At 34.4% G+C, this 22,447-nt stretch overlaps 2 protein-coding genes across 6 annotated transcripts in view; both read left to right on the top strand.

Annotated features, from left to right (window-relative positions):
* Nucleotides 1–19,155, top strand: part of LOC111676033 (protocadherin-like wing polarity protein stan) — a 113,130-nt gene extending 93,975 nt beyond the window's left edge. For 4 of the 5 annotated variants that reach the window (XM_046955414.1, XM_046955413.1, XM_046955415.1 and 1 more), the window contains exons 8-12: nucleotides 755–2,966; nucleotides 3,053–10,358; nucleotides 12,756–13,298; nucleotides 13,357–14,829; nucleotides 18,372–19,155. In XM_046955414.1, the coding sequence (XP_046811370.1) occupies nucleotides 1,154–2,966; nucleotides 3,053–10,358; nucleotides 12,756–13,298; nucleotides 13,357–14,829; nucleotides 18,372–18,405 (11,169 nt within the window). In that variant the 5' untranslated portion in view covers nucleotides 755–1,153 and the 3' untranslated portion in view covers nucleotides 18,406–19,155. The remainder of the gene's footprint in view (nucleotides 1–754; nucleotides 2,967–3,052; nucleotides 10,359–12,755; nucleotides 13,299–13,356; nucleotides 14,830–18,371) is intronic. The other variant, XM_046955417.1, reaches the window with a different exon arrangement.
* Nucleotides 19,156–19,602: 447 nt separating this feature from the next.
* The window catches only part of LOC111676046 (activated Cdc42 kinase-like), a 19,356-nt gene continuing 16,511 nt past the window's right edge, over nucleotides 19,603–22,447 (top strand). Inside the window, exons 1-2 of the mRNA XM_046954144.1 lie at nucleotides 19,603–19,618; nucleotides 19,704–19,817. Of these exons, the coding sequence (XP_046810100.1) occupies nucleotides 19,603–19,618; nucleotides 19,704–19,817 (130 nt within the window). The remainder of the gene's footprint in view (nucleotides 19,619–19,703; nucleotides 19,818–22,447) is intronic.

Raw genomic sequence — 22,447 nt, forward strand, 5'->3', positions numbered from 1 at the left:
AGTTAGTTAGTTAGTTAGTTAGTTAGTTAGTTAGTTAGTTAGTTAGTTAGTTAGTTAGTTAGTTAGTTAGTTAGTTAGTTAGTTATTTAGTTAGTTAGTTAGTTAGTCTTGTCTAATAACAATTGGTTAAGCTCAACTGTGTTGCTCACAGTAGTAGAAAAGCAACAATTACATATAAATAACAAATTTTTAAACTTAAAAAGCATAAAACTTATCAAAGAACATCCTCTTCTGTTTTGCAAACATATTACACTTAAATATGTATGTATGTATTTGTGTTTATACCCAAATATTTATTAAAAAAATTCTCTTGTTTAAAATTTAATTTTATAATATTTTGCAAACAAAAGCAAATGTTTTTCTGTTGAATATGCAAAATTTTGTTTGTAGATTAGTAACATGGGTCAGATAAAGTTTATTTAGTAGAACTTTAAAAACAATTGCAATATGAACTATGTATGTATATGTATACATGTCATTGAAATTTTTCGTTTTTTTAGTTGGAAAATTTTTAAGAAATCGTTTTTTTTAATTTTTATGGATTTTTAACAATTTTAAAGCATTTAGAAAATTAAAAATTTAACTAACTATTAACATTTTACTAGATATTACAGTAAAATTTGTTGCTACAAAATAAGTTAAAAATTTTATTCTTTATTGTCATAATATTTTAAAAATATATTTTTCAAAATATTATCTGTTAATTATAATTTATTAAAAAACCTAATTATAATTTATCTCTTTTTATTTACAGCTATTAACATAATTAGAGGAATGAAATATTCAAACGAATAGAGGCTCTTTTGAAAAAAAATAGCAGTAAAAGAACAACAACAAACAAATGTTGTTGTATTACAAGAAACATTTTTGATGTGCGGTTAATTACGGTTTCGACCACATACGGACCACATCAATCTCTGTACTCTACTACTACAACTACTACTTCAACTACTGCTATACTATATACATGCGCACAATATATACACACACACAAACAAATACATTCATATGCATACAAAATACTTAATAATCACTTGCATAAAAAACCACACAACCACATTTTAACATACTCACATACACATACATACATATTTAAACATATAAAGAGTTACAACAACAAAAGAATACATAATCTTGCAACAAACAAACAAAAATGCATTTTCAACAACACCACCTACAAAAACATGGTTTACCATCAACAGCAATTGCCACAACTACAACAAAAACATCATCATCATCAGCCTCATTTCACTCGTCATCACAATCATCAAAGTCCTTCTTCTCGTCCTGCTCTACAGTTAAAACATCAAAAACCAAAGGAAATTTTATGAAAATCACAAACAAAACCAGCTGCTGTAGTTGCAGCAACATCAGTAGTTGCTGTCCGCACTCGAAAGCAACCAGAACCTCAAGTCCAGCATTACAATTGTTGTTGAAACACATTTTAATACTCCTGCTAACCATCTGCCATACAGTACAAATTACAAAGGCGTATCTCATAATCGTACACGAGAGTACCGAACCGGGCACTGTTATCTTTAATGCCTCCGTTTATAAGTTGGGCTCAGAACGCCACTATAAAATTAATGCTCATAAGTCGGCTCATTTTGTGCATCATCTAGTCGCTGTCAATCACAAAGATGGACAAATACAATTAAAGAAATCTCTTAAATGTGATGGCATCTATTATCCGAATCTATTTACTTTCTATGTGGACTCCACTTCGAATAGATTGCGCAGCATAGATTACTATAGTCTGCCTATACGTATATTCGTATCGGGTCATACCTGTAATGAGGATCGTCGCGTGGAAGAGGAAATTCATGCACGTCACTATGAGGAAGAGGATAATGGGTATTCGAGACGTAGAAAGAGAAGAGATTTACTGGAGCTAGAAGACGATTTAAGTAATAGTAAATCACTGCAGCCCATTACGACAATAACATCGAATACTTTAGATCTCTATAATCATAATCATTCGCGCAATGATTTTCGTGAGGGTGATTTGATATTTGGTGATGCCTATGACAATGAAATGCGTCATCGTATTTTGTCACGCAAGAGACGTGGTTTTAGTGATATCAATCCCTTTGCGTTGGAAACTAATTTACATCGTCGCATTACCGATGCTAAGCAATGGATTTCGGAAACCTATGCCTCCTATGCCATACACACCACCGATAAATGGAATCAGATTTGCCTAAGAAAATCCCAGTTTATTAATAATTTAAATGCCTTCCTACCACGCTCCATATGTCAATATTGCAAAGTGAATTTCTTAGATGTCAATGATGAACGTTTCGCTATAGAACATCAAAATCGGGATTTGGTGGCCAGTCGTGATGTCTGTATACACGAATCCATGTGGAAAGTTAGCATAACATTTAATATACGTTGTGATCGTAATGATATAGTGGACTCGGATCATCGTTTGAAGATTGTCTATCATCATCAGGAATTCAATGATACCGATATAGCTAAAAGAGTACGAAGAGAGTTAAGAAATCAATCACCTTTCTTTGAGCAAGCCTTATATGTGGCTTCAGTATTGGAAGAGCAACCAGCTGGCTCGACTGTCACCGCTGTGAGAGCCCGAGATCCAGAAGATTCACCTGTTGTATATTCCATGGTTTCTTTATTGGATTCTCGTTCTCAGTCTTTGTTTAAAGTTGACTCCCGTACTGGTGTGGTAACGACATCAGCGAGTTTGGATCGAGAGCTCATGGATGTTCATTACTTTCGTGTGGTGGCCACCGATGATAGTTTTCCACCACGTTCGGGTACCACTACATTACAGGTAAATGTTTTGGATTGTAATGATCACAGTCCCACCTTTGAGGCCGAACAATTTGAGACCTCTATACGGGAGGGAGCAACGGTAGGCTCCACCGTGATAACATTGCGTGCTACCGATCAGGATATAGGTAAAAATGCAGAGATTGAATATGGCATAGAAAGCGTAACAGGTAAGTTTCTTTAAATTAGTTTTGTCTTCAAAAATGTACCCATTTTATTATAATATTACTTTAACCACCCCCACGTTTTTCCTTAGATGGCACTGGTACCTTACAGGATCAGGAAATTCCCATATTTCGAATTGATGCTCGTAGTGGTGTCATAGCTACACGCACTTCCTTGGATCGTGAAACTTCCGACAGTTATAATATTGTGGTTACCGCTTCGGATATGGCTTCGGCTCAAAGTGAACGCAAGACAGCCACAGCCAGTGTGTTAGTAAAAATCCTGGATGACAATGATAATTATCCGCAATTTAGTGAACGCACCTATACAGTCCAAGTACCCGAAGATCGTTGGGGTGATGATAATGTAGTGGCCCACATCAGGGCCACCGATGCCGATCAGGGTAATAATGCAGCCATACGTTATGCCATTATAGGTGGTAATACACAGTCACAATTTGCCATCGATTCCATGAGTGGTGATGTTAGTTTGGTTAAGCCTTTGGATTATGAAAGTGTACGCAGTTATCGTTTGGTTATACGGGCCCAAGATGGTGGTAGTCCCTCAAGAAGTAATACTACACAATTGCTGGTCAATGTCCTGGATACTAATGACAATGCTCCGCGTTTTTATACCTCTCAGTTTCAAGAGTCCGTTTTGGAAAATGTTCCAGTGGGTTATAATATAATACGTGTTCAGGCTTATGACTCGGATGAGGGAGCCAATGCTGAAATTCAATATAGCATTTTAGAAAGAGATGATAATTTCCCTTTGGCTGTGGATTCTCGCACTGGTTGGATTCAAACCATAAAGCAATTAGATCGTGAAGAACAAAGTCGTTTTGCTTTTCAAGTTATAGCTAAAGATGGTGGTATTCCTCCCAAATCGGCCAGTTCTACGGTGGTGATTACAGTGCAAGATGTTAATGATAATGATCCTGTCTTCAATCCAAAATACTATGAAGCTAATGTGGGTGAGGACCAGCCTCCTGGTACACCCGTTTGTACAGTCACTGCCACCGATCCTGATGAAGATTCACGTTTACATTATGAAATAACTTCGGGCAATACTAGAGGTCGTTTTGCCATAACCTCGCAGAATGGTCGTGGCCTTATAACTATCGCCCAGTCTTTGGATTACAAACAAGAAAAGAGATTTTTATTAACCATAACCGCCACAGATTCAGGTGGCAGAGCCGATACTGCTACTGTTAACATCAATATAACAGATGCTAATAATTTCGCCCCCATTTTTGAAAATGCTCCCTACAGTGCTTCTGTGTTTGAAGATGCTCCCATAGGTACTACTGTCTTAGTAGTCTCTGCCACTGATAGTGATGTGGGCATAAATGCTCAGATAACTTATTCCTTAAATGAGGAAAGCATCAATGGTTTAAGCAGTCCAGATCCGTTTTCTATTAATCCTCAAACGGGAGCCATTATTACAAATGCATTGTTGGATCGTGAAACGACTAGTGGCTATCTGTTAACTGTTACCGCCAAAGATGGTGGTAATCCTTCGTTAAGTGATACCACAGATGTGGAAATAAGTGTTACCGATGTCAATGATAATCCTCCACAGTTTAAGAATCCTTTATATCAGGCCTCCATACTAGAAGATGCCTTGGTGGGCACTTCAGTTCTGCAAGTTTCGGCTTCTGATCCTGATATTGGTTTAAATGGTCGTATTAAGTATTTGCTAAGTGATCGTGATGTAGAAGATGGTTCCTTTGTTATCGATCCCACCTCGGGTACCATAAGAACCAACAAGGGTTTGGATCGTGAAAGTGTGGCTATATATCATCTAACAGCCTTAGCGGTAGATAAAGGTTCTCCCTCAATGTCAAGTTCGGTGGAGGTACAAATACGTTTGGAAGATGTTAACGATTCACCACCCACTTTCCCTTCGGATAAAATAACGTTATATGTACCAGAAAATTCACCAGTCGGCTCAGTTGTAGGAGAGATACATGCTCATGATCCCGATGAAGGTGTTAATGCTGTAGTGCACTATTCCATCATAGGAGGCGATGATTCCAATTCCTTTTCTTTAGTTACAAGGCCGGGTTCCGAGAGAGCACAATTGCTGACTATGACAGAGCTGGATTATGAATCCAATCGTAAACGTTTCGAATTGGTGATACGAGCTGCCAGTCCTCCATTGCGCAACGATGCTCATGTAGAGATTTTAGTCACCGATGTCAATGATAATGCTCCTGTTCTAAGAGATTTTCAAGTGATATTTAACAATTTCCGAGATCACTTTCCTAGTGGTGATATTGGCCGGATACCCGCCTTCGATGCAGATGTTAGTGATAAGCTCACCTATCGGATTTTATCGGGCAACAATGCCAATTTGATTCGATTAAATCAGACTAGCGGTGGCTTAAGTCTTAGCCCCCAACTCAATACTAATGTACCGAAATTTGCCACCATGGAGGTTTCAGTGACGGATGGCATCAATGAAGCAAAAGCTATTATGCAACTAGCGGTGCGCTTGATTACAGAAGATATGCTATTCAATTCGGTAACAGTGCGTTTGAATGAAATGACAGAAGAAGCTTTCCTTTCACCTTTGCTGAATTTCTTTCTGGATGGCTTGGCCGCCATTATACCCTGTCCCAAGGAGAATATTTTCATTTTCTCCATACAAGATGATACGGATGTTACTTCACGCATATTGAATGTTAGCTTTTCAGCTAAAAGACCCGATGTCTCACATGAGGAGTTCTATACTCCCCAATATTTGCAGGAACGAGTGTACTTAAATCGTGCTATTCTAGCTAGATTAGCCACAGTGGAAGTTTTGCCTTTCGATGATAATCTTTGTGTAAGAGAGCCCTGTTTAAACTTTGAAGAATGCTTGACAGTGTTGAAATTCGGCAATGCTTCTGATTTTATACACAGCGATACTGTTCTATTCCGTCCTATATATCCTGTTAACACATTTGCCTGTTCCTGTCCTGAAGGTTTTACCGGCAGCAAAGAACATTATCTGTGTGACACCGAAGTTGATTTGTGTTACTCCGATCCGTGTGAAAACGGTGGCTCTTGTATAAGACGAGAGGGTGGTTATACCTGTGTTTGTCCGGCTTCTCATACTGGAGTTAATTGTGAAACTGATATAAGAAAATTGAAACCTTGCATGTCCGACATATGTGAGGGTGGTTTGTCCTGCATGAATAACTATTTAAGCTCACAACCACCACCGTATACAGCGACTTGTGAACTACGTTCACGTTCATTCTCACGCAACTCTTTTCTCACTTTCGAAAGTCTTAAGCAACGTCATCGTTTCAATGTAAAATTACGTTTTGCTACTGTCCATGAAAATGGTTTGTTGCTGTACAATGGCCGCTATAATGAGTTGCATGATTTCATAGCTTTGGAAATAGTACAGGGTCATATTACGTTTACATTTTCCCTGGGTGATCGTATAGAAAAGGTGTCAATAGTACAGCATTCCAAGGTATCGGATGGCCAATGGCATGAAGTGGAGGTGGTGTATTTAAATCGTACTGTCACTTTAATATTGGATAATTGCGATACGGCCATAGCGTTGGCTGGCAACTTGGGTGAACGTTGGAATTGTGCCAATCAGACAACTTTGAAATTGGATAAAAAATGTTCTTTACTCACCGAAACCTGTCATCGTTTCTTGGATTTGACCGGTCCTCTGCAAGTCGGTGGTTTACCCCGAATTCCTGCCCATTTTCCTATCGAAAATCAAGATTATGTGGGTTGCATATCTGATCTACGTATAGATGAGCGTTTTATTGATTTAAATTCGTATGTAGCGGACAATGGCACTATATCGGGTTGCCCTCAAAAGAATCCTTTATGTTCTTCAGAGCCCTGCTTTAATGGCGGTGTATGTCGCGAGGGTTGGAACGTCTACACCTGTGAGTGTCCTGAAGGTTATGCTGGTAATCAATGTCAAGATACAATACCCGCACCCTGGCGCTTTGCAGGTGATGGCAGCTTAAGTTTTAATCCTTTACTTAGACCCATACAATTACCTTGGGTCACATCTTTATCGCTGAGAACCCGTCAAGAAGATGCCTTTATTATACAAATACAAATTGGTCAGAATAGTTCGGCGGTCATATGCTTGAAAAATGGCATCTTGTATTATATCTACGACAATGAACCCATGTTTTTGGCTGGAGCTTATTTGTCCGATGGTGAATGGCATCGTATAGAAATCAAGTGGCAAAGTTCTGAATTACAGTTTTCAGTGGATTTCGGTCAACGTGTAGGTTCTGTGCCCATATCTCAGAAAATACAAGGTCTTTATGTAGGCAAAATAGTTATTGGTAATGCCGACAGCTCTATAGGTCATGTAGGAGATCTATTGCCCTATGAAGGTTGTATACAAGATGTTCGCATAGGTGCGGCGCAATCAGTTCTTTCGCGTCCTACCATACGCGAGAATGTGGAAGATGGTTGCATATCGAAAGCAGAATGTCCTCAATCATGTCCCAGTCATTCTACTTGCACTACTTCTTGGGATGAATCGAAATGTGAATGTCTTCCCGGCTATGTGGGTTCGGAATGTTTACCTATTTGCACGGTTAAACCCTGTGCCGCTGGTGTATGTCGTGCTAATATTAGTGATTTACGTGGCTATCACTGTGAGTGCAACTCCACATATCAACATGGAGAATATTGTGAAAAGACAGTTCAACAACCCTGTCCAGGAGGTTGGTGGGGTGAGAAAGTTTGCGGTCCCTGTAAATGTAATGTTAAACAGGGTTATCATCCCGATTGTCATAAGACTACCGGACAATGTCACTGTAAAACGAATCACTATCAACCTCCCAATGAGACCGCCTGTATACCTTGTGATTGCTATTCCATTGGCTCTTTTAACAGCGCCTGTAACCCACTGACAGGTCAGTGTGAGTGTCGTGAGGGTGTTATAGGAAGAAGATGTGATTCATGCTCAAATCCTTATGCAGAGGTAACACTAAATGGCTGTGAAGTGGTCTATGATGCCTGTCCAAGATCTTTTGCTGCGGGTGTATGGTGGCCTCGCACTCCTCTAGGTAGTACTACTGTCGAAAATTGCCCTACACCCGCCAAGGGTAAGGGACAAAGAACCTGTGACAATTTGTCGGGAGGATGGAATATACCCGACATGTTTAACTGTACATCTGAACCATTTGTGGAACTGCGAAAACAATTATCACAAATGGAAAAAATGGAACTGGAACTTAACTCCTTTGTGGCCATCAAGACAGCGGAAAATCTACAAAAGGCTTGTATAACAGTAGATCGTACAAAGGTCCAGAAGAAACCACCCATAAAAGATCATAGACGCTATAAAATGGAATCTTCTTTCCTGCTAAATGAAAACAATAATGTTTGGTCGAATGAAATAGAAATGGAATATCTATCAGATGAAATGAAATTTTCTCATGATCGTTTGTATGGAGCCGATCTGCTGGTAACCGAGGGTCTGCTGCAAGAGCTTATCAATTACGAATTAATGCAAAATGGTTTAAATCTCACGCACTCACAAGATAAATATTTCATCAAGAATCTGGTAGAGGCTGCTAGTGTTATATTGGATCGTAAGTACGGTCAAGAATGGAAAAGAGCTTCGGAATTGATACAACGTGGTCCAGATGATCTGTTGGATGCTTTCAACAAGTATATGGTTGTTTTAGCCAGATCTCAACATGACACCTATACCAATCCTTTTGAAATTGTACAACCCAATATGGCTTTTGGTTTGGATATAGTAACCATGGAATCTCTATTTGGCTATGAACCCGAACAATTGAGTGAATATCACAAGACTAAGTATCTCAAACCAAATGCCTTTACCACGGAAAGTGTTATATTACCAGATACCAGCGCTTTCTTACAACATTCGGCTAAACAAAAACCAGTTATAACCTTCCCCAAATACAACAATTACATACAAGATAAGACCAAGTTTGATAAATACACGAAAGTCTTGGTACCTCTAGATATGTTAGGCATTTCACCACCCGAAAGCAATGAAGTGACTCATGGCTCAAGTGATTACAAAGCCATCGTATCCTATGCCCAATATAAAGATGTGGGCCAGTTATTACCTGATATGTTTGATGAGACCATAACCAGAAGATGGGGTGTTGATATAGAAGTAGCTTCTCCTATACTATCGCTGGCGATTTTAGTTCCCTCCACCGAAGCCGAAGAGAAACGCATCGAAATTCCCTATCGTAAGATATCATCGCAAAAGACTTTCTCGGTATCGGGTTCTTCGGAACAGGAATTTATTGAAGTATTCGATGTACCCAAGAAACCAGGGCAATCTTCCGGTAACTCTGTCTCTGGCAGTGAAGAACACATGATAGAAAATATACGCATAACAGCCCACGAAATACCTCCGCCATCCTCAAAAGCGGAAGACAGTAATGAAGCCGTAGAAATAGAAGATGTTGAAGAACCTCATCTTAAGGTTAGATTTGATGATAATATAGAATTTCACGGTAATTCGGGAGAAGAAGTTATTGATTCACCCGAAAATATGAATGGCGGTAACAATAACAACAATAACTACGAAGGCTCTATTGAACATGAAGATTCCATGGAGAAAGGCGAGAATGAAGCATTTTATCGTAATCGTCGTTTGGTTAAACGTCAAGTGGAGGTCATCTATCCCAATGAACAGCAGCAGCAAAATAAACATATCACCTATAGATCTCTGGGTTCACCCCACCTTTCGCAACCCATTAAACTGCAAATGTGGTTAGATATCGATGTTACACGCTTTGGTCCACGCTCCAATCCACAATGTGTACGCTGGAATTCTTTTACCAATCAGTGGACTCGCCTGGGCTGTCAAACCGATATACCCGACTATGAAAATATGCATTTACTACCGCCACAACCCATACTAGTCAACTGCACCTGTACCCACATCTCCAACTATGCTGTCATTGTTGATGTTATCGATCCAGAGGACATACCAGAACCTTCTCTTCTCGTACAAATCACCTCATATTCAGCATTCCTAGTATCACTACCCGTTCTACTGAGCGTATTGATTGCATTGGCTTTACTGCGTGGCCAGCAGACCAATTCGAATACCATTCACCAGAATATAGTGTTATGTGTTTTCTTTGCCGAATTGCTATTCTTTGTGGGTATGCAATCACGACGTAATTTACTTGAAAATGAATTTCCTTGCAAGCTGATTGCGATTTGTTTGCATTACTTCTGGCTGGCGGCATTCGGCTGGACGACGGTTGACTGTGTTCATTTGTATCGTATGCTAACGGAGATGCGTGATATTAATCATGGTCCGATGGGTTTCTACTTTGCAATGGGTTATGGTGCACCGGCCATCGTTGTTGGTCTATCGGTGGGTGTACGAGCTCACGAATATGGCAATAGTCTGTTGTAAGTATTAGTATATGATTGAAATTTTGATTGAAAGTTTTACAAGTTTTTTCTTTTTTAATCGATTAAAATTTTTTGTGTGTAGATGTTTCTTTTTCTATTCCTATATCAGTACGTTAGGTTTGGGAGGATTTTTTCCATTTTAAAATTATCCTGGTTTTAGTAGGTGTAGTTATTTTGGTGTGTATATGCTCACAGTGTGCTATGGGCCGGGTAATATAAACTATAGTTCACTCTGTAGTCCAAACAATAGTTTATTCCATAGTCCAGTTTACTATAGTACGAAGTAAGAGTTAGAATAAACTGTAGTATGGACTAGACAGAAGATAGATAGATAGATAGATAGATAGATAGATAGATAGATAGATAGATAGATAGATAGATAGATAGATAGATAGATAGATAGATAGATAGATAGATAGATAGATAGATAGATAGATAGATAGATAGATAGATAGATAGATAGATAGATAGATAGATAGATAGATAGATAGATAGATAGATAGATAGATAGATAGATAGATAGATAGATAGATAGATAGATAGATAGATAGATAGATAGATAGATAGATAGATAGATAGATAGATAGATAGATAGATAGATAGATAGATAGATAGATAGATAGATAGATAGATAGATAGATAGATAGATAGATAGATAGATAGATAGATAGATAGATAGATAGATAGATAGATAGATAGATAGATAGATAGATAGATAGATAGATAGATAGATAGATAGATAGATAGATAGATAGATAGATAGATAGATAGATAGATAGATAGATAGATAGATAGATAGATAGATAGATAGATAGATAGATAGATAGATAGATAGATAGATAGATAGATAGATAGATAGATAGATAGATAGATAGATAGATAGATAGATAGATAGATAGATAGATAGATAGATAGATAGATAGATAGATAGATAGATAGATAGATAGATAGATAGATAGTTAGTTAGTTAGTTAGTTAGTTAGTTAGTTAGTTAGTTAGTTAGTTAGTTAGTTAGTTAGTTAGTTAGTTAGTTAGTTAGTTAGTTAGTTAGTTAGTTAGTTAGTTAGTTAGTTAGTTAGTTAGTTAGTTAGTTAGTTAGTTAGTTAGTTAGTTAGTTAGTTAGTTAGTTAGTTAGTTAGTTAGTTAGTTAGTTAGTTAGTTAGTTAGTTAGTTAGTTAGTTAGTTAGTTAGTTAGTTAGTTAGTTAGTTAGTTAGTTAGTTAGTTAGTTAGTTAGTTAGTTAGTTAGTTAGTTAGTTAGTTAGTTAGTTAGTTAGTTAGTTAGTTAGTTAGTTAGTTCGTTAGTTAGTTAGTTAGTTAGTTAGTTAGTTAGTTAGTTAGTTAGTTAGTTAGTTAGTTAGTTAGTTAGTTAGTTAGTTAGTTAGTAGTTAGTTAGTTAGTTAGTTTAGTTAGTTAGTTAGTTAGTTAGTTAGTTAGTTAGTTAGTTAGTTAGTTAGTTAGTTAGTAGTTAGTTAGTTAGTTAGTTAGTTAGTTAGTTAGTTAGTTAGTTAGTTAGTTAGTTAGTTAGTTAGTTAGTTAGTTAGTTAGTTAGTTAGTTAGTTAGTTAGTTAGTTAGTTAGTTAGTTAGTTAGTTAGTTAGTTAGTTAGTTAGTTAGTTAGTTAGTTAGTTAGTTAGTTAGTTAGTTAGTTAGTTAGTTAGTTAGTTAGTTAGTTAGTTAGTTAGTTAGTTAGTTAGTTAGTTAGTTAGTTAGTAGTTAGTTAGTTAGTTAGTTAGTTAGTTAGTTAGTTAGTAGTTAGTTAGTTAGTTAGTTAGTTAGTTAGTTAGTTAGTTAGTTAGTTAGTTAGTTAGTTAGTTTGTTAGTTAGTTAGTTAGTTAGTTAGTTAGTTAGTTAGTTAGTTAGGTTAGTTAGTTAGTTAGTTAGTTAGTTAGTTAGTTAGTTAGTTAGTTAGTTAGTTAGTTAGTTAGTTAGTTAGTTAGTTAGTTAGTTAGTTAGTTAGTTAGTTAGTTAGTTAGTTAGTTAGTTACTTAGTTAGTTAGTTAGTTAGTTAGTTAGTTAGTTAGTTAGTTAGTTAGTTAGTTAGTTATTTAGTTAGTTAGTTAGTTAGTTAGTTAGTTAGTTAGTTAGTTAGTTAGTTAGTTAGTTAGTTAGTTAGTTAGTTAGTTAGTTAGTTAGTTAGTTAGTTAGTTAGTTAGTTAGTTAGTTAGTTAGTTAGTTAGTTAGTTAGTTAGTTAGTCAGTCAGTCAGTTTGTTACTTAATTTTCATTATTTCTTTCCTGATTGAATGCACAACTGCTGCATTGTGCTTTTATTCACACACACATATATATTTTAGCAATTATTCACCTTACTTCCACGTCCTCTCTATATTAACTGTTGCAATTTACTTAAATCATGTTTCTTTTTTTCCTTTTTCATTTTCTTTTTAATTTACAGCTGCTGGCTATCAGTATATGAACCAGTTGTATGGTGGCTAGTAGGACCAATTGCCGGCATGTCAATTGTTAATCTTCTGATACTCTTCGTCTCTGTAAAGGCTGCCTTTACCTTAAAAGATCATGTTTTAGGTTTTGGTAATTTACGTACACTACTCTGGCTCTCGGTTGTCTCCCTACCTCTAATGGGTGTTATGTGGGTATTGGCCGTATTGGCAGCTTCGGAAAGTTCGCAACTCTTGAGTATGTTACTATCAGGTGTGGTAGTGTTGCATGCCATTTTCTGCCTGGTGGGCTATTGTATTATCAACAAAAGGGTTAGAGAAAATCTACAGAGAACATTTTTACGTTGTATGGGTAGGAAGGTGCCACTGTTGGACTCCTCCATGGTGGTGAGTAATAGTTCACATAATGTAAATGGTACCACAAGGCCGAATAACTTTCTCAATGCCAATGGCTATGATACACAACGACGAAACGTGGGTATAAGTGTGTCGAGCACTACATCGAGGAGTACGGCCAAGACTAGTTCTAGCCCTTACAGGTTAGTAGAGGATTTGTTTGTTTTTTTTAATACACTTAACTTAATAAATAATTAAAAGTATTTCCTCTCCCAGTGATGGTCAACTAAGACAGACATCTACTTCTACTTCCAATTACAATTCGAACAGTGATGCACCTAGCTTCTTAAGAGGTTTTGATTCTTCTACCACCAGTGGACAGCATGAACGTAAATCTAGAAGGCATAGAAAAGATTCGGATTCCGGCTCAGAAACTGATGGTAGGTCATTGGAATTGGCTTCTAGCCATTCTAGTGATGATGATGAGTCTAGAACAAATCGTTCTTCTACTACAGGCACGGGCACCAGCACTCACCGCAGTACAGCTGTAAGCATAACCCCCTCTTTTCTACCCAATATCACCGAGCATGTACAAGCCACCACACCGCCCGAGCTAAATGTGGTGCAAAGTCCTCAGCTCTTCCCAAGTGTTAATAAGCCAGTCTATGCTCCTCGTTGGTCAAGCCAGTTGCCCGATGCCTATATGCAGCCTCCAGCCAATATGGGTAGATGGTCTCAGGAGACCGGTTCGGATAATGAACACATACATCATGGACAAAAAATGACCATATCACCCAATCCTTTACCAAATCCCGATCTCACCGATACCTCTTACCTGCAACAGCATCACAATAAAATCAATATGACTCCTTCGATATTGGAAAATTTACAAAATGCCCGTCCCACAGACAGTTATGATGGCTTGGAAAGGGAAAGTTTATATGGACGCAGACCCGATAATTATGTGCAATATGAAGGCATCACATCGAATATCAGCAACTATAAACCTCCGAGTCATTATGGCAGTGAACATGACTACAATGGCAGCAATAATGGCAATCAAAGTAATGGCAGCAATGGCTCTGGCAATATAGCAAATGGCAATAATGGCTCCAATGGTGGTGGTGGTGGTACTCAGATCGTTAATCATATGCGCACTTTTCACAATGACAATGCCTACTTGAGTGATAGTATTTATGATAAACAGCGAACAATAGGTTCACCCTATATGTCTAAAGATCGTATAGCACCCGATATTTATGGTTCAAGAGAAAATCATTATAGTCTGAAAAAACAACCACCCATATATGCGGGAGATTCAGTGCATTCCGTACATTCGCTGTTGCGCAATGATTATCAACAGCAACAGCGTCATTTACAACAACACAACGATCATCATTCGGATCGCATGTCTGAGGGCTCCGATAAGAATGGTTATCATTTCCCCTATACAGCCGAAGAGGATCATTTGTCTTCGGCACGTAAACTAAGTTTACAACACAATCCATCACCTGCCCTCCACAGTTCTCAGCAAATACTCAACGGTCATCAGCCGCATCATCATGGTCATCATGCGGGCGGCATGGTGAATGATATAAATAATCCAGGTCTTATGAATAGACACACCTTAAATGGTTCTTCACGTCATAGCTCGAGAGCCTCATCACCACCCTCGTCTAGTATAGTGGCACCAATGCAGCCCTTAGCGCCTCTGACAAGTATAACCGATACAGAGTGAGTATTAGATTCGAAGATATAGTTTTTAGTTTTATAAATTTTTTTATATATATTTATTTTATTTCTAATGTTTGTTATATTAAGCGGTGTTGTTTAATCATCTTTTATTTATTTCTTACATTTTGGTAGTGCAAATATAAAACATTCATTCATAACATTTAATTAATTTATTAAGAGAAAAATTTTGCATATTTTTTTTTAAGATTTTAATATGGGAAGGCTATTGGATTGATTGTTGCATGAAAATATAAAACAATTGCTTACATTCCGCTACTTATACAAATACTTGGTTCAAACACATACACACACGTAAGAACAAAACTGAATTTCGGGAAGAAATGGTTCTTATTCAGCCTTATTTGAATTTAATAAAGACATTGAATAAAAACTCAAGTTTTACTTAAATTTTTCATAATATGTTACACATGGCGTATGATAAATGAATAACGTGTATTTATTTAGATATCGCTTATACGCTCAAAACATTAATGTTAGATTCAAGAAAAAAATATTTTTATAAAAACTATTTCCAAATTCACTAACTATTGACTGGAATATTATCAAACATGAGACAGATATGTTTTATTTTTGCCCAAAAGAAAGACATACACACACTTGTCAACACAAATGAATTTCGCAAAAAAAATCGGCCTTATTCAGCTTTTATGTAAACTTGTTTGAATTTAGAAAAGAAATTTAATAAAAACTCAAGTTTTACTTAAATTTTTCATATTATTTTACACACGGCGTATGATAAATTAATAACATGTATTTAGTTAAATATCGCTTATACGCTCCAACAATAATGTTAGTAGGATTCTTTCTATAAATCTACTTTTTGTAAAAAAAAATCGAAAAATCGATGTCGAGTCTATAACTCGACTATCGTCTATGAAAATGGTCGAAAAGTCGACTTTGTAAATAAAAGTCGAAAAGTCAAAAAAAAATCGAAAAAGTCGAAAGTCAAAAAAAGTCGAAAAATCGAAAAAAGTCGAAAAGTCAAAAAATAGTCGAAAATTTTAAAAAAGTGGAAAAAAGTTAAAAACTCTAAAATAATCGGAAAAACTCGAAAAAAGTAAAAACATAATCGAAAATAGTCAAAAAGTAGAAAAAAATCATAAAAAGTAGGAAAAAGTCGAAAACTTGAAAATAGTAGAAAAAAAGTAAAAAAATGGGGAAAAAAGTCAAAAACTCTTAAATAGTCGGAAAACTCGAAAAAAGTAAAAATATAGTCGAAAAAGTCGAAAAAAATCAAAAAAAAAGTCGGAAAGAGTCCAAAAGTCGGAAAAATTTGACTATTTATAAAATACTAAAAGTCGAAAAGTCTAAAAATCGACTTTTAACTAAATGAAAAAAGTCGAAAAGTCGACTTTAATTAAATGCAAAAAGTCATAAAGTCGACTTTTCGTTTGAACTATAGAACCCTAAAATAACTATTTCCAAATTTACTGACTATTGACTGGTCTTTGGAATACATTCACTAGTCTATTGGCAAATCTATAGACTAATTTATTAAATGGTCTATTCACAGGTCTATTGTCTAGTTTATTGATCAGTTTCTTAAATAACATATTAACTAGTTTATTTACTACTGGTCTATTGACGTATATATTGTCTAGTCTATTGACTGGTCTATTGACTAATCTATTAACTAGTAAAGTAATTAGCTTATTGATTAGTGTATAGAGCAGTCCATTGAATAGCTTATTGAATTTGCTATTGAGTATTACATTGTCTAAACTACTAAAAAGTTTACTGACTAGCATATCGTCTGGCTTACAATCTACTTTATTTACTGAACTATTGCAAAGTCTATTGACTAGTCTATCGACAGGCCTATTGGGTAGTATATTGATTTATCATTTGTCTACTCTATTGACTAGTTATCAACCTAATTTATGGTCTACTATCTAATTCTTTGACTAGTCTATTTTGTGGTCTATTGTCTGATCTATTAAGTGGTCTATTAACTAATTTATCGACTAATCTATCGACCAGTTTATTAATAAGCTTATTGACTAGTCCATTGAGTATACTTTTGACTGGTCTATTGACTAGTCTGTTGACGGTTCTATTGACTAGTCTATTAACTGGACTATTGACGGTTCTATTGACTAGTCTATTGACTGGACTATTGACTAGTCTATTGACTGGTCTGTTAAACATTGCTTAGTCTATATACTAGTCTATTGCCTGGTCTATCTACAAGTCCACTTTCTATTCTATTAACTAATGTTTGACATTTCTATTGAGTAGCATATTGACTTTTCTATTGACTAGACTATCGACTGGTCTGTTGAAAACTATATTGCTTGATCTATTGACTACTCTATTAAATAGTATATACAATTGACTGGTCTATTTACTAGTCTAATTACTGTTCAGTTGACTAGTACAACAACTGGTCTGTTGAATTTTGATTGGTCTATATACTGGTCTATTGTCTAGTCTATAGTATATTGACTTTTATATTGACTAGTCTATCGACTGGTCTATTGAATAGAATATTATTTGATCTATTGACTACTCTAGTATTTAGTTAATTGATTAGTCAATTGATTACTCTATTGATTAGCCTATTGACTTGTTTATACAGTATCCCGTTGACTATTGACTTAGCTAATGACTAGTCTTTTGGTTTGGTTATGGTCTAGTAGATTATCTTTCTTTTTAACAGGTTGTCTGGCTATCATATTGGCTACTCTATTCACTGGTCACTTTAATGTTGCTTAGGCTATTTACTAGTCTATTGTCTAGTCTTCTGTATATTCTATTGTCTTGTCCACTAAGTAGTCTATTGACTGTTTTATGGACTGCTCTGTTTAATATAACAAAAGTTCATTTTTAATATAACAAAAGTTTGTCAATTGTTTAATATTTTTATTAATACTATTATTCTCAAATTTGCCATATTAAAATCTTAAAAAAACGTTTTCTCTTAAAAAAAACTTTTGGTGTCTATTTAAAAAAAACTGGCTTTAAATGGTTTAGCATATATTTTAGTGGTACGGCTTAATGAAACAAATTATATTTCTTTTTTTTTAGTTTTATTCACTTTATTTTTTATTTATTTACCAAATATCATAAAAAAAACTTAATCTTTTAACTAAACAAAATATATTTATACTTTCTTTCTTCTTTTTATTTTCTCCACTCTCACCTAACTATCCATAAAACTACTTTACTCTACATACATTGTTTTGGTTTGATTATGGGAAAACTCAAAAATAAAATTAAAAAAAAAATCCTTTCATTTCATCAACAATCCACAACAAAACAAAAAAACTACCATCCTGATTTCCACGCCATTAAACTATAAACATTACCAACACCCACAAACAAATAAAAAAAAACACACACACACGTCCACTCCAACCACCAACAACAACAACAACTGCTATGACTATTATATGTTTTGGTCATTGTTGTTGTTTTTTTTTTCCTTTTTTCAACATTTCCTTTGCTTTATTCTATTCTTTTTTATTGTTTTCCTTTGCTTTTGTATATTATTGTTTGTTTTTGTGTTTTAACATTAACAGTTCTTGGTCTTGGGAACGCTTAAAGAAAATCTAATCATAAACTTTGTTTCGTTTATATTTTCTTTCGTTTTTTTGCTACTTCTTCTTCTTCTTCTTCTAACACGTTTTGTTGTGTATGTGTGTGCGTGTGAACATGAAAACTATAAAAATGAAATTTATGTTTTATTTCCTTTGCTTTATTTTGCTTCCTTTTTAATTTACTCACACGCACACTTGTACACCTACAAAAAAAACAACAACAACTACTACTACAACAACAAAAATAATAAAAACAAACCAATACGCTGTAACAATAAAATCTGCTAATACAATTAAAATAACAACATAAATACATACATACACACACTCGCATATGCTTTTAACAACAACAAACAACATTGAAACAAAATAAACAAATCACTACAACAACAATTTAACAACCATATTGAATTAACCTACCGGATATTGAAAAATGGCTTCTTAATAACAATACCACTACCAACAACAACAACAACATCATCTTAAAACAACAATAATTATTATAATCATCTACTCACTAATACCTTTACAACTTTAATTACTTAAACAATAAAAAAATGCTGCTCAATCTACCCTATCTGTCTCTCTCTCGCTCTTAAATCGAATTACCAAACCTTTAAAACAACTCTTTCCCTCCGAATGTCTTTCGTCTTATACTTTGGGTGTCCTGTTGGAATCTTTAACTCTTCCTTAACACACACTCTCTCTCTGTCTTATTTGCTATCTTACGTAAAAACAAATTTAACACAACTGCAGATCAGAGGTAAACTACTACATATTCATTTAAAATTCTTAGTTTTCTCTTTAATTAATTTAATAAAATTATGTAAATTTATGTAATTTATGTATATATAAAGTTTTATTATTTATCTTTAACTATTTACTTGTTTTTATTATTGTATTAGTTAGTTATAATTTGTAATTTGTTTTTCTATTGTTTAATGTAATTTAATTTTTAGAAGCCATCACCAAAAACGATAAAAGTTATTGGTTTGTCAACTTGTTTGTTACAGATCGCAGTGAATTTCCAAAGTCCCCGTAAACTTCTAAAGATATTTTGACAAAAACTTTTTAGAAGATATTCCTATTGATCAAGCTACTATTTCAGATACAATTGATCACCAAAATTGCTTGATCGGAAGTAGAGAATTGCAAAAGGATCAAGTTAATGATCCGAAAGTTGCCCAAGGTATTCTTCTCTTTTGATCGAACTATGTCCTCATGTATTGGTTTGTCAACTTGTTTGTTACAGATCGCAGTGAATTTCCAAAGTCCCCGTAAACTTCTAAAGATATGTTGACAAAAACTTTTTAGAAGATATTCCCATTGATCAAGCTACTATTTCAGATACAATTGATCACCAAAATTGCTTGATCGGAAGTGGAGAATTGCAAAAGGATCAAGTTAATGATCCGAAAGTTGCCCAAGGTATTCTTCTCTTTTGATCGAACTATGTCTTAACATTATTCAAAAAAACGATCTTCTCAAAGACATCTCAAATGATCACATCATAAAACTAGGTCCTCATCATTGAAAGTTGTCCAAGATATTCTTCTCTTTTGGTCAAACTATGTCCATACGTCATTCACAAATGCGATCTTCTCAAAAATATCTCAATTGATTACATACTATGCCCAATTGATCCCAAAATTAGGTCCTCAAGATCGAAAGTTTTCCGAAGTATTCTACTCATTGAATAAACTATGTCCGTAAGTCATAAAAAATGCGATCATCTGAAAAGTATCTCAATTGATCTCATACTAGGCTCAATTGATCCCAAAACTAGGTACTCACGATCGTCCAAATTATTTTTCCCTTTCCATCAAACTATGTACGTTTGCCATTCAAAAAATGCGATCTTCTTAAAAGTATCTCATGTAAACACATACCAGGCTCAATTGTTTCCAAAACTAGGTCCTGGAAAAAGCTTTTATTTGATTACTTTTTAACTGCCATGACTGTTGCTATGATAACGACTAATAAAGAACATAGAAATCTATCTCGGTTTCAAAGTTTTTATGCTGATCATGATGAATTTATACCTCTTGACGTGCGATCGATTAAATTTTTTAGAAAGTTCAATAAAATTTAAAAACAAATAGATTAAATTAATCTAACATCTTGCCTTGTATTTCCTCAGCTGCTCAAGCTATTTATCTGTGTAAGTCTTTCACAGACACGATCGTTATCTAAAGTGTCTTAATTGATCAGAAATTAAATAATCTAATGTTTTGTCTACCATTTCCTTAGCTGATCAAGCTGTGTTATTCTTTCAAAGACACGTTCATTTTCTAAAGTGTCTCAATTAGTAAGAAATTAAAAGTTGCGCTAATTTGGATAACATCTTCCTAAAATATTTTCAGTGCTCCGTTTTATTCTTAAAGATATTATTAATAGATCTGCTATCACGTCAATCAAAAATGCGATCTTCTCAAAAGTGTCTCAATTGAATACAAATTGAGAGCCTTGTTACCGTTTGCACAACAATTTTGGGATATCACTCTCACAAATTTCCTCTGTCAATCAACATCCATTGATCTTTTGAACTTAGAGATCAAAATTGATCAAAAATTTAAAACACAAAAGCTAAATCAACAACGTTTTTCCAATTTATATCCATTCTCTGAAAGTACGATCATTTTCAGTAATGTCTAAATGGATCAATAACAAAGAGTCTCGCCGGGTCTGTTGATCAAGCTCAGTTCATCCAAAGTGATCTCTGCTTATCATGCTATGTCTGTCCATCTCTAAAAAACAAGATCGTTGAAAAAGATCTCTTAATCAAACTTCTTTTATATAGATTAAAGTTCCATTACATAGATGTTTATTTAAACGTACTTAATCTGGAACCTATACGTTTTCAATTCGGCTTTAAGTTTTTCAAAGTATCTTCTAGATTCTCATTCATTAAGTGTCCTCATAATTAATTTGATGTTTCTTGGTTTCATAATATAAAAAATTTAAAATTTACAAGTTGATGAACAAAAAGTTTACAGTTTTTTAATTTAATAATAATTGAAAAAAAAACATAGTTCCCCCGTTTGGTACTTTTTTCCACATTGAAGTATAACAAATATTTCATATCTACAGAAAAAATTTCATGTTTAGATACATATGTGGCCAAGAATGAACGTGATTTGGTGATGGTAATAAATGATTCGGCATGGTCGAATATCTCTTACTAGCTGTTGATTTTATTTAATATAATTTAACAAGTAAATTGTTTTTTTATGTACATATTGATTTATTATATTTACTTATTTAATTAGTGCAAAATGACCATTTACTTCGAGAAAGTCTTAAAGTAAAAATTTCTCAAAAATTGTTTAACATTTTTTTAAATTTCCCTAATAAGTATTATTTTCCAAATTTTTTTTAATAGTATTTCTGAAATAGTAAAATAACTTCAAATACTTGAAAGTCTTACTCTTGAAACTATAAAATTTGAGTTAAGTTACATTATCCGTAACTTATGAAAAAACTTACATACATAAGTATATGTATATGCATGTATGTGGGTGTTTATCCTATTAATTTTTATTTATGTAAATACAAATATATATTGTACCTTTGTGTTAATATATATTTTTTTCCTTTTACACTTAATTAAAACTAACAGATACATTTTCCATGTAAATAATACCTTGTAAATAATGATGTGGATATATGTATGTACTTACGTTTTCATTTTACTCCAAATGTAAACTTACACACATGTAAACAAAATTGAATTATTATTAAGGCAGATGTTTAAAAGAATTGATTTATATAAAGTAATTTTTTTTTTTTAAGTTTCTTCAGTATTTCAAATTTAGTAACACTGTACGTATGATAAATATGTAATTCGTATTCGGTTTAATATCGCGCATACGTCCCCTCATTTTAAACAATCTATATATTGTGAATTTTGTAAACACAGCAAATATCTGTTTTGATTTCATATAATTATATGACTATAGACTAGACTATAGATTAGACTATAGACTAGACTATAGACTAGACTATAGACTAGACTATAGACTAGACTATAGACTAGACTATAGACTAGACTATAGACT

Source organism: Lucilia cuprina, chromosome 6 (genome assembly GCF_022045245.1).
Source record: "Lucilia cuprina isolate Lc7/37 chromosome 6, ASM2204524v1, whole genome shotgun sequence".
NCBI lineage: Eukaryota > Metazoa > Arthropoda > Insecta > Diptera > Calliphoridae > Lucilia > Lucilia cuprina.